This window comes from Vipera ursinii (assembly GCF_947247035.1).
Source record: "Vipera ursinii genome assembly, chromosome: 7".
Classification (NCBI taxonomy): domain Eukaryota; kingdom Metazoa; phylum Chordata; class Lepidosauria; order Squamata; family Viperidae; genus Vipera; species Vipera ursinii.
The window spans coordinates 71,037,974-71,052,664 of NC_139521.1; the positions used below are offsets into that span (position 1 = coordinate 71,037,974).

General features: G+C 45.0%; 1 protein-coding gene across 1 annotated transcript in view; it reads left to right on the forward strand.

Annotated features, from left to right (window-relative positions):
* The window catches only part of SCARB2 (scavenger receptor class B member 2), a 40,269-nt gene that overhangs the window by 11,879 nt on the left and 13,699 nt on the right, over window positions 1–14,691 (forward strand). The window contains exons 4-9 of the mRNA XM_083367170.1: window positions 365–553; window positions 3,979–4,070; window positions 6,489–6,608; window positions 7,701–7,879; window positions 9,285–9,403; window positions 14,185–14,258. Coding sequence (XP_083223296.1) covers window positions 365–553; window positions 3,979–4,070; window positions 6,489–6,608; window positions 7,701–7,879; window positions 9,285–9,403; window positions 14,185–14,258 — 773 coding nt within the window. The remainder of the gene's footprint in view (window positions 1–364; window positions 554–3,978; window positions 4,071–6,488; window positions 6,609–7,700; window positions 7,880–9,284; window positions 9,404–14,184; window positions 14,259–14,691) is intronic.

Below are 14,691 nucleotides of genomic sequence, written 5' to 3' on the forward strand. Positions count from 1 at the left end.
CTACCGTCGTTAAGTGAATCTCTGCAATTGATAAGTCAAGTCACAGAGTTGTTAAGTGAATCTGGTTTCCCCACTGACTTTGCTCAGCAGACGGTGCGCAAAAGGGGATCACATGACCCTGGGACACCACAACCGTCATAAATACGAGCACCTGAATTTTGAGCATGAAGATACCACAGTGGTCGTTAAGTGTGGAAAAACAGTCATAAATCACTTTTTTTCCAGTGCTGTCGTAACTTTGAGTAGTCACTAGATGAACTGTTGTAAGTCAAGGACTGCCTACAACCAATACATGCCTACTGTTATAGATAACAATAACATAATCATAAAAGTCATAACATCTTTTTTTTTTCCTTCATGAAAGATGGCCATGAATATGGCTCGTAGGACGCCTTTCACTTTTCCTGCAGAGCTGCTGCTGCTGGCTTACCAGGAAAACATGTTCACCATCCATACAGTTGATGAGATTATATGGGGATACACAGATAAGTTCCTCAAGGCGGTACATAAGTTTTTCCCTGACGTCGATCCGGTTTTCGGCTACTTTAATCAGGTAAACATGGTTTCATTCCAAACAATATTAACCTTGTGAACTCTCGGGCTTTCTCCTTCCCTTATATATTCAGGATGGACAGTATTTAATATTTTATAGTTATATGGCTCAGTGGGTTAGGACACTGAGCTTGTCGATCAGAAGGTCGGCAGTTTGGCGGGTCGAATCCCGAGTGCCGCGTAACAGAGTGAGCGCCTGTTACTCGTCCCAGCTTCTGCCAACCTAGCAGTTTGAAAGCACGTAAAAATGCAAGTAGAAAAATAGGGACCACTACGGTGGGAAGGTAACAGCGTTCCGTGCGTCTTTGGCGTCCAGTCATGCCGGCCACATGACCACGGAGATGTCTTTGAACAAGCGCTGGCTCTTCGGCTTTGAAATGGAGATGAGCACCGGCCCCTAGAGTCAGAAACGACTAGCACGCATGTGCGGGGGAACCTTTACCTTTTTATATATATGCAGGGGTGTGGGTCTATACATATGTTGTTCACAGTATGTTTTAGGGGTGTGTCATTTATGCGTTTCACTTTGAGAGCGGGCAACTAAATTTCATTTTTGATGTGTGCCGTTGTGCCCGCAGTAAAAAAAAATGGCAATAAAGATTATCTTATCTATGGTTGTCGTCAAGGATAGATCGGCTCCTTCTCATGATCTTTGCTTTTAGTTTGTGCACCTTTTCCTTCACCGCCTACTCCCCCCAAAAAAACAAGGCTGAAAAATGTTGATTTGCACCAAGGATCATAGTCACGTTCCCAGTATACCCTTTCCTACGTCTAATCCAGGGGTAAGCAACCTTGGCTCTTTTATGACTCGTGGACTTCAACTCCCAGAATTCCTGAGCCAGCCATGCTGAGGGGAAAGGGAGAGGTTTCCAAGCTGAGCTATGCTGGCTCAGGAATTCTGGGAGTTGAAGTCCACAAGTCATAAAAGGGCCAAGATTGCCTACCCCTAATCTAGTCTTAGATGTTCCTTTTCAAAAAAAAAAAAGATAAAATAAGGGAATTTAAGCCAAGAAAAAGTGTGGCCCTGTGGAACTCAACTCCTCCATTCCCCTCACCTCTCCTGCCTTCTGGGTCCCTGACATGACCACAATTGGTAGTCCCTGACTTACGACCACAATTGAGCCCAAAATTTCTGTTGCTAAGTGAGGCATTTGTCAACTGAGCTTGCCCCATTTTACAACCTTCCTTGCCACAGTTGTTAAGTGAATCGCTGCAGTTGTTTAATTAGTTACATAGCACTAGCAATATTACTTAGACTCATATACCGCTTCACAGTGCTTTACAGCCCTCTCTAAGCGGTTTACAGAGTCAGCATATTGCTCCCCTCCCTCCAAAATAAATCTGGGTCCTCATTTTACTGACCTCAGAAGGATAAAAGGCTGAATCAACCTTGAGCCGGTGAGAATCGAACTGCTGGCTGCCGGCAGTCAGCAGAAATAGCCTACCCTGCCAGTATGGAAATGCTTATCTAAGCAGTCGTGAGAGGTGAATATTGCTTGAAGATTGTCACCCCTGCTTTTTTTTAAAACAGGGCGGCAATTAAAACGTGCTTTGCTGGCCCAATATCCTGTGACTCCAATGTCTCCTAGATATTCGGCTGATTAGCATCTCATTATTATTGCTCCCTGTCTTTTTAAAATGAGAATAATCAACAGCAGCCCTTTCAGAGAGCTTGCTTATTTATTTATTTATTTATTTATTTATTTATTTATTTAATTTGTATACCGCCCTTCTCCCGAAGGACTCAGGGTGAACAGGGCAATACATATTAAAAAAGGACTCAGGGTGAACAGGGCAATACATATTAAAAAACAAGATACAAAAATTAAAAATGATTAAACAATTTAGGCTGTCTTTTTTTTCCTGAACAGGTGGGGTTTTTTTGGGGGGGGGGCATTTAGAGGGCAGAAAAAAAGGCCATGGACAGTTTGCCAGTCTCCTCTCGTCACAGGATATATTGTCGTGAGGCAAAATAAAGTAGATGCATTAGACTTCCAGGAAGTTTATGACAATTTTAAGAAGGTGAGAAAAACAGTCCAGCTCACTGGCAGAACCATGTCCTCAGGCTCTTGTGAAAAAGCGTCAACATGGGGACCAATGTTATCTCTTAGACTCGGCTCTTTTATGACTCATGGACTTCAACTCCCAGAATTCCTGAGTCAGGTATGCTGACTCAGGAATTCTGGGAGTTGAAGTCCATGAGTCATAAAAGAGCCCAGGTTGCCTACCCCTGTCCTAGAGGGATATTTCACAAGGAGGGAGGGAGCCCCCACCGAGAAGGCCCAGAAGCTGGCTGAGGAATTCTGGGAATTGAAGTCCACAAGTCTTAAAGTTGCCAAGTTTGAAGACCCCTGACGTAGAGCGTTGAAGGTGACAGCCAGCCAACCTTGAATCGGACCCGGAAGCAAAATATATGGGGGGAGGGGGGGTCCCTGCCACCCCCTCCAGCCTCACAAGAATGCTTACCGATAAACCATGTGCTTGGACTTCCCCACTTTTAGATGCGCTAGAATCGTCTGGAACCACTGTGAGAATCCAGATTGTGCTTCAGGTTGATCGTTTATTGGACAACCTGTAAATTTCCCCTTTTTGAAGCAAAATTAATTTTTTTAAAAAAACAGTGCAAAAAGAACGGTTCTGCAATGGCGCCCATCTGTGGAGGACTCCAAATGTTAATATTTCCTGCTCCTTGGAATAGGATGAGGCATCAAATAAAGACTTCGGACACGGGTCCCCAAACCATGGCAACTTTAGGACCTGTGGACTTCAACTCCCAGAATTCCACAGCCAGCATGGCTGGATGTGGGATTCTGGGAGTTGAAGTCCACAGGTCTTAAAGTTGCCAAGGTTGGGGACCCTTGACTTAGGATGTAGAAGAAGAGCAGGCAGAGCTAGAGGGCGGAGCATGGCTGGTTGTGGAATTCTGGGAGTTGAAGTCCACAGGTCTTAAAAGTTGCCAAGGTTGGGGACCCTTGACTTAGGATGTAGAAGAAGAGCAGGCAGAGCTAGAGGGCGGAGCATGGCTGGTTGTGGAATTCTGGGAGTTGAAGTCCACAGGTCTTAAAAGTTGCCAAGGTTGGGGACCCTTGACTTAGGATGTAGAAGAAGAGCAGGCAGAGCTAGAGGGCGGAGCAAAATGTGCCATCACTTTAGAGTCCTTGTGTTACCACAAGACCACCCCAAGACCAGCCCCTCCCTTGAATTCCATTGACCCTTCTCCTGGGCTAATTCAGCACTGGCCATTTAGTTGACCAGATTTCTGCACATAGGTTTCAATAAATCGTTAATGTTGCAACCTACATGAATGGTCCTGATTCTTTGCATCTAATACGTGTACACTTTATTCCCATTTGGAACCGTTTGGAAAAGCTGCCTGAAAGTAAAAATCTTTTCTTTTGCATCGTTTTCTTTTGTTTTTCTGTATAGATGAACGGGACCGATGATGGTGAATATGTCATGTTATCTGGAGAAAATAGCTACCTGGACTTCACAAGAGTAATTGAATGGAATGGCAAAGAGTAATGTTTGCTGCTTCTTCTTTTTCCTTCACTGGTGTCCTTATATCTCTCTTGCGGTGCACATTGTAATTCTTGCCTTATATTTTAATTTATTTTAATTCATTCATTTGGTGTTTTTTTTTAATCCTGCCTTCATTATTGTGTCTAAATAATTCAAGGTGGAAAACTTCCCTAATGCTCCTTCCTCCTCCTATTTTCCCCACAACAACAATCCTGTGAGGTAGGTTGGGCTGAGGAGAGTGACTGGCCCGAAGTTATCTAGCCATTTTTCATGCCTAAGGCAGGACTAGAACTCACCATCTCCTAGTGATTGGCCCAAAGCACTCAGCCAACTTTCTTGCCTGAGGCAAAACTAGAACTCACCATCTCCTGGTGATTGGCCCAAAGTCATCCAGCCAGCTTTCATGCCTAAAGTGGAACTCACAGTCTCCTGATGATCAGCCCAAAGTCACCCAGCTGGCTTTCATGCCTGAGGCAAAACTAGAACTCACCATCTCCTAGTGATCGGTCCAAGTCATCCAGCCAACTTTCATGCCTAAAGTGGAACTCACAGTCTCCTGATGATCAGCCCAAAGTCACCCAGCTGGCTTTCATGCCTGAGGCAAAACTAGAACTCACCATCTCCTAGTGATCGGTCCAAGTCATCCAGCCAACTTTCACGCCTAAAGTGGAACTCACAGTCTCCTGATGATCAGCCCAAAGTCACCCAGCTGGCTTTCATGCCTAAGGAAGAACTAGAACTCACCGTCTCCTGGTGACTGGCCCAAAGTCACCCAGTTGATTTTCATGCCTAAAGAGGGACTAGAACTTGCCGTTTCCTGGGGACTGGCCCAAAGTCACCCAGTTGGCTTTTGTGCCTGAGGTGGGACTAGAACTCACAGTCTCCTGGTTTCTAGGTCAGTCCCTTAAACCCTAAACCAAACCTCCTATCCCAAAATGCTCCATTAGATCTAGTGGTTTTTCCCTCTCCTTCCCAAAGATTCTTAATAGCTTGGATAAAAAAAGTTTCAGACACTGCTGTTCAGGATCCATGAGCTAAACCTCCCTGCTTCAGACTCAATAAGATAAGAATTATTTTTTGGTTTAGGTTTATTAAATTTATATGCCGCCCTTCTCTCTGAGGACTCAGGGCGGCTCACAACAATAAAAAGTTAAAAGATATAAATACAAAAATTAAAAGAGGATTAAACAATATAAGAAATAAGAACAATTTAAACCAATAAAAAACCAAATTTAAAAACTATGATCAGTCCAGGCCCGCTTGTTGGAATAACCAGGTCTTTAGGTCACAGCGGAAGGACCGAAAGTCAGGGGCCATCCGCAGCTCTGGGGGCAGTTCGTTCCAGAGGGTTGGTGCGCCCACAGAGAAGGCTCTCCCCCTGGGGGTCGCCGGCCGGCATATTGCCTGGCCGACGGCACCCTGAGGAGGCTGACTCTGTGGGAGTGAACCGGGCGATGGGAGGTTGACATTGGCAGCAGGTGGTCTCGCAAGTACCCCGGGCCTAAGCCATGTAGGGCTTTAAAAGTGATTATCAGCACCTTGAATCGCACCCGGAGGGCAACCAGAAGCCAATGCAGCTTGCGCAGGAGTGGTGTAACACCCGCGCGGCCGCATTTTGCACCAGTTGAAGCCTCCGGGCGCACTTCAAGGGCAGCCCCATGTAGAGAGCATTGCACTAATCCAGGCAAGAGGTGACAAGGGCATGGGTGACCGTGCATAGGGCATCTCGGTCCAAAAAGGGGCGCAATTGGCATACCAGGTGAACCTGTGCAAAAGCCCCCCTGGTCACGGCAGTTAGATGATCTTCCAAATTAAGCTGTGAATCCAGGAGGACACCCAAGTTGCGGGCCCTTTCTGAGGGGGGCAATAGCTCCCCCCCATCAGAAGATTTGGAACCTGTTGGACAGTACTAGATGCCGATATCCACAGCCACTCAGTCTTGGAGGGGTTCAGCCTGAGCCTGTTCCTTCCCACCCGCACCGCCTCCAGGCACTGGGACATCACGTCAAGGGCATCGCTGGGTTGGCTCGGGGTGGAGATAAACAACTTCTTCCTCAGTGCCTCCGAGTAAGTACATTAAAAAAGGAGAATGCTTCCAGGCACATCGCCTCTATTTTTTTGGCAAGTTGGGTTTCAGGAAAACCCGCAATCACGATTAGGAAAGAAGGTGGTTTGGGAAAGGATTTATTCTGAGTGGGTTTGTATTAGGGATTGACAATGTTTATTTTCCCTGTCTTGAAAAACTCAAGCCCGTAATTAGATCACAGACTTTGCCTTCACAAGATGGTGTCTGGGCTTGTTTTGAAAGAGGATCAGAGATCCTGGATGAAAGAGACCTTTGATCTTTTGACCCAGCACGATTTATCTTTATGTTTTGAAATTAATCCTTGATTCCTTCTGATCTGTTCTCGTGATAGCAAGCTAGACTGGTGGACAACACCCAGCTGTAATATGATCAATGGAACAGATGGAGGGACATTCCACCCACTGATCAGCAAAGATGACACAATCTATGTCTTTGCTACAGATTTCTGTAGGTAAGAACAGTGGGAAGCGCTGCCTGGAATTCAATGTTGAATCAAAGCTTCACCATACTGACTCATCCTGGATCTTGCTTGAATTCCTAGTGTCATGTTTCCTAGTAGAGTAAAAGATTTTTCTCACTCAGTCTATTGTCTCCGGTGAACACAGCCGTTGTGGCACCAATAGAAGAGAATATTTGCTGCTCGGGGTTTAATTGTGATGTCCTTGACGCTATCTCAGCTTGGTGGTTTTCTGGTTGACGTTTCATTACAAACAGGCAGAAGACTAGCCGTGCGCATCCATGAACACCGACTAGCAATCGGAAGACACGATGAAAACTCAGTTTGACAACACTTGGATAGACTTAACCATAGCTTCAGCTGGGAAATTGTGGGCATCCTAGACCAGGGATAGGCAACCTTGGCTCTTTTTTGACTCGTGGACTTCAACATGGCTGGCTCAGGAATCCTGGGAGTTGAAGTCCACGAGTCATAAAAGAGCCAAGGTTGCCTACCCCTGTCCTAGACCAAGCCAAGTCCAAAAGCGTGAGAGAATTCCTAGAAGCCTGGCATTCAGACAAATCGGCCATCAGCAGGCACACACTGATAAACAACATCTACATACCACTCAAAAAAGACAGCCCAAAAGGAAACAGACCAACGCCCCTCCTCACCAGCAATCAACAACCATATGAGCAGAGATTTAACACCAAAATTAACATTAGGGAGATTAACACCAAGATTAACACTAGACCAACAATCAAATAACACCCCAGTGAAGGAACCACCAATGCAGATAAACAAGCTACTGTAATATCAAGAACATTCTCACCAACACTGATAGGGCAAGCCACTAGTATATAAAAATGAGAGCAGAGTCCACTCTCTTTTAGCATTGATGATATTACCTAGTTTGGTAATGCAACGTCTACAAGAAAACCACCAAGCTCGGAAAGCACCAAGGACTCTTCGGCCTTTGTGCTTTGTAAAACATGATTTAAAGCTTAGGGCGAAAACTTCGTACGATGTGTCAACCTGGCTTTTCTCTGCAAATTTACATGCCTTAACCAAAGCAGACTTTTTATGCTATTTTATGTTCTTTTCCAGATCTGTATATCTAAACTTTGAGAAAGAGTTAACCGTTTTGGGAATTCCAACTTATCGGTTTACAGTCCCCTTGAAAATGTTTGCCAATGCCTCGGTTAATCCAGACAACGCTGGGTTTTGTGTCCCTGCTGGGCACTGTATGGGGTCTGGAGTCCTGAATGTCACAGTTTGCAAACAAGGTTAGTGAAGTCACAAACCAGAGGGAGTCAAGTACCAGTCTTTATAAGTTCTTTTAACAGGTAGTTCTTGACTTGTTAAATGGATCCCAGAATTTCCATCGTATGTTATGAGGGTCGCAGGTCAAGGCACCCCCATGACTGACGCAATTTTGGGACAATTTTTGCAGCGTTCCTTAAGTGAACGCCATGGCCATGAAGTGGACACACAGTCATTAAGCAAACACATTATCTGCCGTGGACTTTTTTTTTTTGCTGGAAACCAGAAGTAAATGCTGGTTTCTGACAGAAAAGAGAGTCACATGACTGCGGGATGCTGCAAGTGGCCGTAAATGCCGACTGGTTGCTGAGCACCCAGAATGGGATCTTGTGACCACAGGGAGGTGGGACCATCAGAATTTTGAATCCAGGTCATAAATACCTTTCGGGGGATCTGTTGTAATTCAAGCAGTTCCTAAGTAACTCAATCGTCAGTCAAGGACTACCTGTAGTTCTGGCCAGGATGGCTGAAAATAGGTGCTTGTCATGGATTTAACCACCTGGGCCCGTCGCCAGGGTTAGGTTGAGTTTGAGTCTCCAAAGGAAAGCCCAGAGCTGAGTGCTGGTCAGGAAAGTGCTAGCCTGATGGAGCAGCCTCAGCTGGGTCGATCAGATAAGTGACAGGCTGAGACTGAGGGCGGCGAGTCGCAGCTGCAGCAAGTTCACCACGAGACTCCAGGCAAGAACCAGGCGCAGCTGCCGCCTGTTAGTAATGAGCAGGAGGTGGAGTCCACACCTCCTCCCAACACAAGGACATGTACGGCAGAGAGGAGACAGGCACAATGCTGGTCAGCTAGGCTATTTGCAAGGAGGCAACCTTGCCTCTCATGACAGGCTGTACCGGCATTGCCTACTTAACTTCAGCGTTGCTGGAGCAATGCGGCCATCCCCGCGTCTTGTGTGCTCGTGCTGTGTATCCTGACCCGTTCGACTCGTGGTCTGCTTTCCTGGACTTTGTGTGTGCCCGTTGGATTTGGTTACCCAGTGACTTGCCGTGCTGAGCTTGGAATCCGGATTTGCGCAACAAGGTCCTGTTTGGGGGGCTTCGAATGTAGACTCTTGCTGTACATGCAGGGGTGTGTGTGTGTGTGTGTGTGTGTGTGTGTGTGTGCATGCGTGTGTATAGTGGGGCAGCACAGTGCTCTCCATAATTGCCAGAGAGCATTACCGATTTTTTGATAGCAGTGGTCATCTGATTTTTAACGGATCGAGGAATGAGCATGATAGCCTGGAATACAGCCTGCTGCATTTGAGAAGTGATTACGGAATCCGATCAGGTGTACGGGAGGCATTTTGAAAGGCGTGGCTGCCTGATCCTTCCTTATTTGTTCATTTTTAACCCTTTTTGTCGTTGTTGTTGTTGTTACAGGGGCACCAATATTCTTATCGCTCCCACATTTCCTCTATGCTGAGGAGACGTACATCAAGTTGGTAGACGGCATGCATCCAAATAAAGAGAATCATGGCACGTTTCTGGATATTAACCCAGTAAGTAATTAATAATAATAATAATAATAATAATAATAATAATAATAATAATAATAATAATAATAAGAAGAAGAAGAAGAAGAAGAAGAAGAAGAAGAAGAAGAAGAAGAAGAAGAAGAAGAAGAAGAAGAAGAAGAAGAAGAAGAAGAAGAAGAAGAAGAAGTTGGAAGGGACCTTGGAGGTCATCTAGTCCAACCCCCTGCTAAGGCAGGAAACCCTATACCATTTCAGACAAATGGCTGGCCAGTTTCTTCTTAAAAACTTCCAGTGTTGGAGCATTCACCACTTCTGGAGGCAGGTTGTTCCACTGGTTAATTGTTCTCACTGTCAGGAAGTTTCTCCTTAGTTCCAGGTTGCTTCTCTCCTTGACTAGTTTCCATCCGTTGCTTCTTGTCCTGCTTTCAGGTGCTTTGGAGAATAGCTTGACTCCCTCTTCTTTGGGGCAGCCCCTGAGATATTGGAACACTGCTATCATGTCCCCCCTCTTATTTCTGTGGACCTCAGAATCATTTACAGGTAGTCCTTGTACGTATGACCGCCATTGAGCCACAAAATTTCTGTTGCTAAAGGAAGACAGTCGTTAAATGAGCTTTGCCCTGTTTTGTGACCTTTCTGGCCACGGCTGTTAAGTGAATCACTGCAGTTGTTAGGTAACATGGTTCTTTCAGGGAATCCGGCTTCCCCGTTGACTTTGCTTCTCAGGAGGTCACAAAAGGGGAACACGTAACCCCGGGACACGGCAACCGTCATAAATATGAGCCAGTTGCCAAGTGTCTGAATTTTGATCACGTGACCGCGGGGATGCTGGAACGGTAGTAAGTGTGGAAATTGGTCATCAGTCACTTTTTCCAGTGCCGTTGTAACTTTGGACGGTCATTACTGCATCCAGATTTGGTCAGCACGATGTAAAAAAGATGTTGAGACTCTAGAAAGAGTGCAGAGAAGAGCAACAAAGATGATCAGGGAGATGGAGGCTAAAACACATAAGGAACGGTTGCTGGAATTGGGTATGTCTAGTTTAATGAAGAGAAGGACAATGGGGGACATGATAATAGTGTTTGAATATCTCAGGGGCTGCCCCAAAGAAGAGGGGGGGTCAACCTATTCTCTAAAGCGCCCAAAGGCAGGACAAGAAGCAACGGATGGAAACTAGTCAAGGAGAGAAGCAACCTAGAACTAAGGAGAAACTTCCTGACAGTTAGAACAACTAACCAGTGGAACAACCTGCCTCCAGAAGTGGTGAATGCACCAACACTGGAAGTTTTTAAGAAGAGACTGGGCAGCCATTTGTCTGAAATGGTATAGGGTTTCCTGCCTGAGCAGGGGGTTGGACTAGATGACCTCCAAGGTACCTTCCAACTTATTGTTATTAATGAACATTGCAGTCAGCCAGGTGTTCAGACTGGATTTGGCATTTTTGTCTACCTATCGAGTCCTTACCAAGGACCTGGGATAGGCAGATGTGGATGTTTGATGGTATTACAGATATCGTGGCAGGATGGAAGCAGTTCCTAGTAAGGCTGCCTTTTGCAATTGACTAATGGCGAATTTGTCAATGCCGATGGTGTTCAAGTGGTGCTCCAGTTTTGGGATTGCACCCAAGGCGCCTATTACCCTTGCTTGCCTTTGCCAGTGTCTTTCTATTTCTATTTGTAGGTGTTTATATTTTGTTATCTTCTCCAGTTCTTTCTCGTCTATTCTGCTCTCTCCAGGCACTGCCACGTCCACTATCCAGACTTTTTTTGTCTTTCTTATCGACAATTGTTAAGTCCGGGGTGCTATGTGGCAGGTGCTTGTCTGTTTGAATTCTGAAGTCCCAGAGCAGTTTAAATTTATCATTTTCTATAACTTTCTCTATTTTATGATCCCACCAGTTCTTGCTTACAGGCAAATGATATTTCTTGCAGATCTTCCAGTGCACCATTGTTGCTACTTTGTCATGCCGCTGCTTGTCTGTGCGGTCTTCTTGCAGCAGCTTACCAGGTGGTCCACTGTTTCTTCAGCTTCTTTGCATAGGAGGCACTTACTGTCTGTTGCTGTCTTCTCAATTTTGACTTTGTATCCATTTGTTCTTAAGGCTTGGTCTTGTGCAGCCACAATTAGTCCCTTGGTCTCTTTCTTCAACTTTCCTGCTCTTAGCCATTGCCAGGTCTTGTTATTATCTCCTTTCCCAGCTATTTTTTCATCTACTGGCCATGTAGTGCTTTGTCTTGCCATGCCTCTATTCTGTTCTTCATTTGGTCTTTCTTGTAGGCCAGTTTGGTCTCTCCAGTAGTCAGTAAGCCATTATTATTATTGTTGTTGTTGTTGTAAGTCAAGGACTACTTGTATTTCATTGGCTGCATCCTCATAGAGTACAGGTAGTCCTCGACGTACGACCACAATTGAGCCAAAAACCTACGTTGCTAAGCGAGACATTTGTTGAATGAGATTTTCCCCATTTTACGACCTTTCTTGTGACATTTGTTAACTGAATCATTGCAGTAACACATTTGTTGAGTGAATCTGGCTTCCCCATTGACTTGGCTTGTCAGGAGGTCGCAAAAGGGGATCATGTCACACACACACACACACACACACACACACACGGGACACTGCAACCGTCATAAATGTGAGTCAGTGGTCATGCGTCTGAATATAAATCACGTGACCATGGGGGCACTGTAACGGTGTGAAAAATGGTCAAAAGTCACTTTTTTTTCAGTGCCGTTGTAATTTTGAACAGTCACTAAACAGACTGTTGTAAGTCGAGGACCACCTGTATTTCATTGGCTGCATGCTCATAGAGTACAAAGTCAAGCTTTTTTTTTTTTAAAGCGTCAGCAAATAGAGCATCCTGATTTGTGTGTAATGGAAAATGCTTAGTGGGTCTTGTTTATTGATTGATTAGCCCTTGGGCCATAGCAAAGTGCAAAGTTCCCGAAACAGAATATTATTAAAATTTGATAAAAGCAATTTAAAATGCAGTTGGAAGCTTAGTGGGTCATAGAATCCCGTTTCAAGAGTTTTATTTGGACGGTGCTTTTGTGAGTTTTTGTGGCTTGGGTGGCCTGTTAATTCTCTCCCCTGCATTCGGTCACATTGGCTTTGCACAGGTCTGACTCATCTGAAAAGTGATGACTGTTGATGGAACTCAAAATTTGGAAAGGACTAACGAGGCTGGAAAGTCAGGCCAGCCTCCGGATTAATGCAGGAATTCAAATTAAAAATCTCCCAGGCACGTGACTAAATCAAATGAAGGAGAATCCGTCATCTGTGCTGAGTCATTGGCTCCACTCTTAAAGTGCATTTACTGCTAGGACGTTGTTCCAAACCTCAGCCGGAATTTGCCTGCCTTGTAACTTAAATCCATAACTCTGTGTCTTGTACTGTGGAACGAGAAAAGTACACATCCTGGCTGGCTGCTCTGTGATACCTTTTTAGGTATTTAAAGAATGCCGTCATTCCTTCTCAGCTGTCTTTTTTTCCCACCGCTAAACCCGTCTCACCTTATGTCACTTTTCACATAGCGTTAGCTAGTTTCTATTTTTCTGAGCCCCTCTTAAAGGGCGGTGCTCGTAGGTAGGTAAAATTTGAAGGTGGGACCTGTACAATTACAAAACCCTGGAAGCCAAGCCAGCCATCAACGGGCACTGGGAGATAAACAATGACTGCACATCATTCCAAAGAGACCATCAAAAAGCTAAAAAGGAAACAAAAAAACAACAACAAAACACCTCCTCACGAGCAATAAACGCCCAGATAAGCAGAGATTAACACACAGGTTAACACTAGACCAACAGCCCGTTTGTAAAGAATATCCCAATCAAGAAACTACCAACCCAGACCAACAATCAGGCAGTAAACAACAGCCAAATCCAGGAATCACCAAAGACTAACGGTCACGGGACAAGTTTACTAGTATACACAGATCAAACCCCACTCCCTTCTAGCACTGATAATGTTACCTAGTTAGGTGATGAAATGTCTGCAAGAAAACAACCAAGCTCAGAGTAACAAAATGTTTCCTGTGATTTGGAAATTATGCTTCTGAAATTACATTTGTCTTTTTTTTTTTTGCAGCCAGCAGACTGGCTGGGGAATTCTGGGAGTTGAAGTCCACAGATCTTAAATTGCCCCAAGTTAAGAAACGCATCTCTAGGTTATTCACACAGCTCATTATTATATTGTCATGGGATTGGTTTCTTAGCCTGGTCTACCTCGCTGGGCTGTCGCTTACCTCCAGATTGTCATATCTGGGACTGAGCCACCAGTTGTGGTTGCCTTCCACCAAGGATATGGTGGATGTAGCTGCTTGTAACCAAGGTAGGAATACAGACAGTCCTCAACGTACGACCACGCTTGACCCCCAGATTTCTGTTTGCTAAGCGAGACGCTTAAGTGAACTTCGACTCATTTTATGACCTTCCTTGCCGTAGTTGTTAAGGGAATCACTGCAGTTGATAAGTTAGTAGTAATCTGCTTGTAAAGTGAACCTGGCTTCCCCGTTGACTTTGCTGGTGAAAGGGTGATCACATGACCTTGGGACACAGCAACAGTCATAAGTACGAGCCAGTTGCCAAGCACCTGAATTTTGATCACGCGACCCTGGGGATGCTGCAACCGTTGTAACTTTGAAAAACAATCCTAAGATTTTCCAGTGTTGTTGTAACTTCGAACCGTCACTTAAACAAGCAGTTGTAAGTCAAGGACTCCCTGTACTAAATTTTGCCCTGGATTGGTAAAGTGACCCTGGCTTTGAAACAATTTAAGCGAAAGCACATTTCCTTTTCCCCTTTCAGCTGACGGGAGTTTTGGTGCGGGCGAACAAAAGGATGCAGATCAACGTTTACGTTGAGACGCTGCCTGAATTTATGTAAGTATTGTACAGGGAACCCGGCTGTGTTTTAATATATATTCATTCATTCCGTGAAACAGAATAATCACGCCTCTACAAACAGTAGGAAAATATATGTGTATGAATGAATGAACCTTTATTGTCAAAGTACAACGTGTGTACGGTGAGATTGGCTGAGCCTCCCTTCGTGCCCCCACCACAACTCACAGTGACAACAAACCCACCGTCTTGTTACGCCATGTGAGCTAATTGCACAACACGCCGGCCTGGCAACTCAATCATACATAAAGTTACCGTATTTTTCGGACCATAAGACGCACCAGAACATAAGACGCACCCAGTTTTTAGAGCAGGAAAACAAGAAAAAAAATTCTTTCTCCTTCTCTCTCTCTCTCCCTCTCTTTCTCTCTCTCTTTCTCTCCCATTGTCCCTTCCTTCCTTCCTTCCTTCC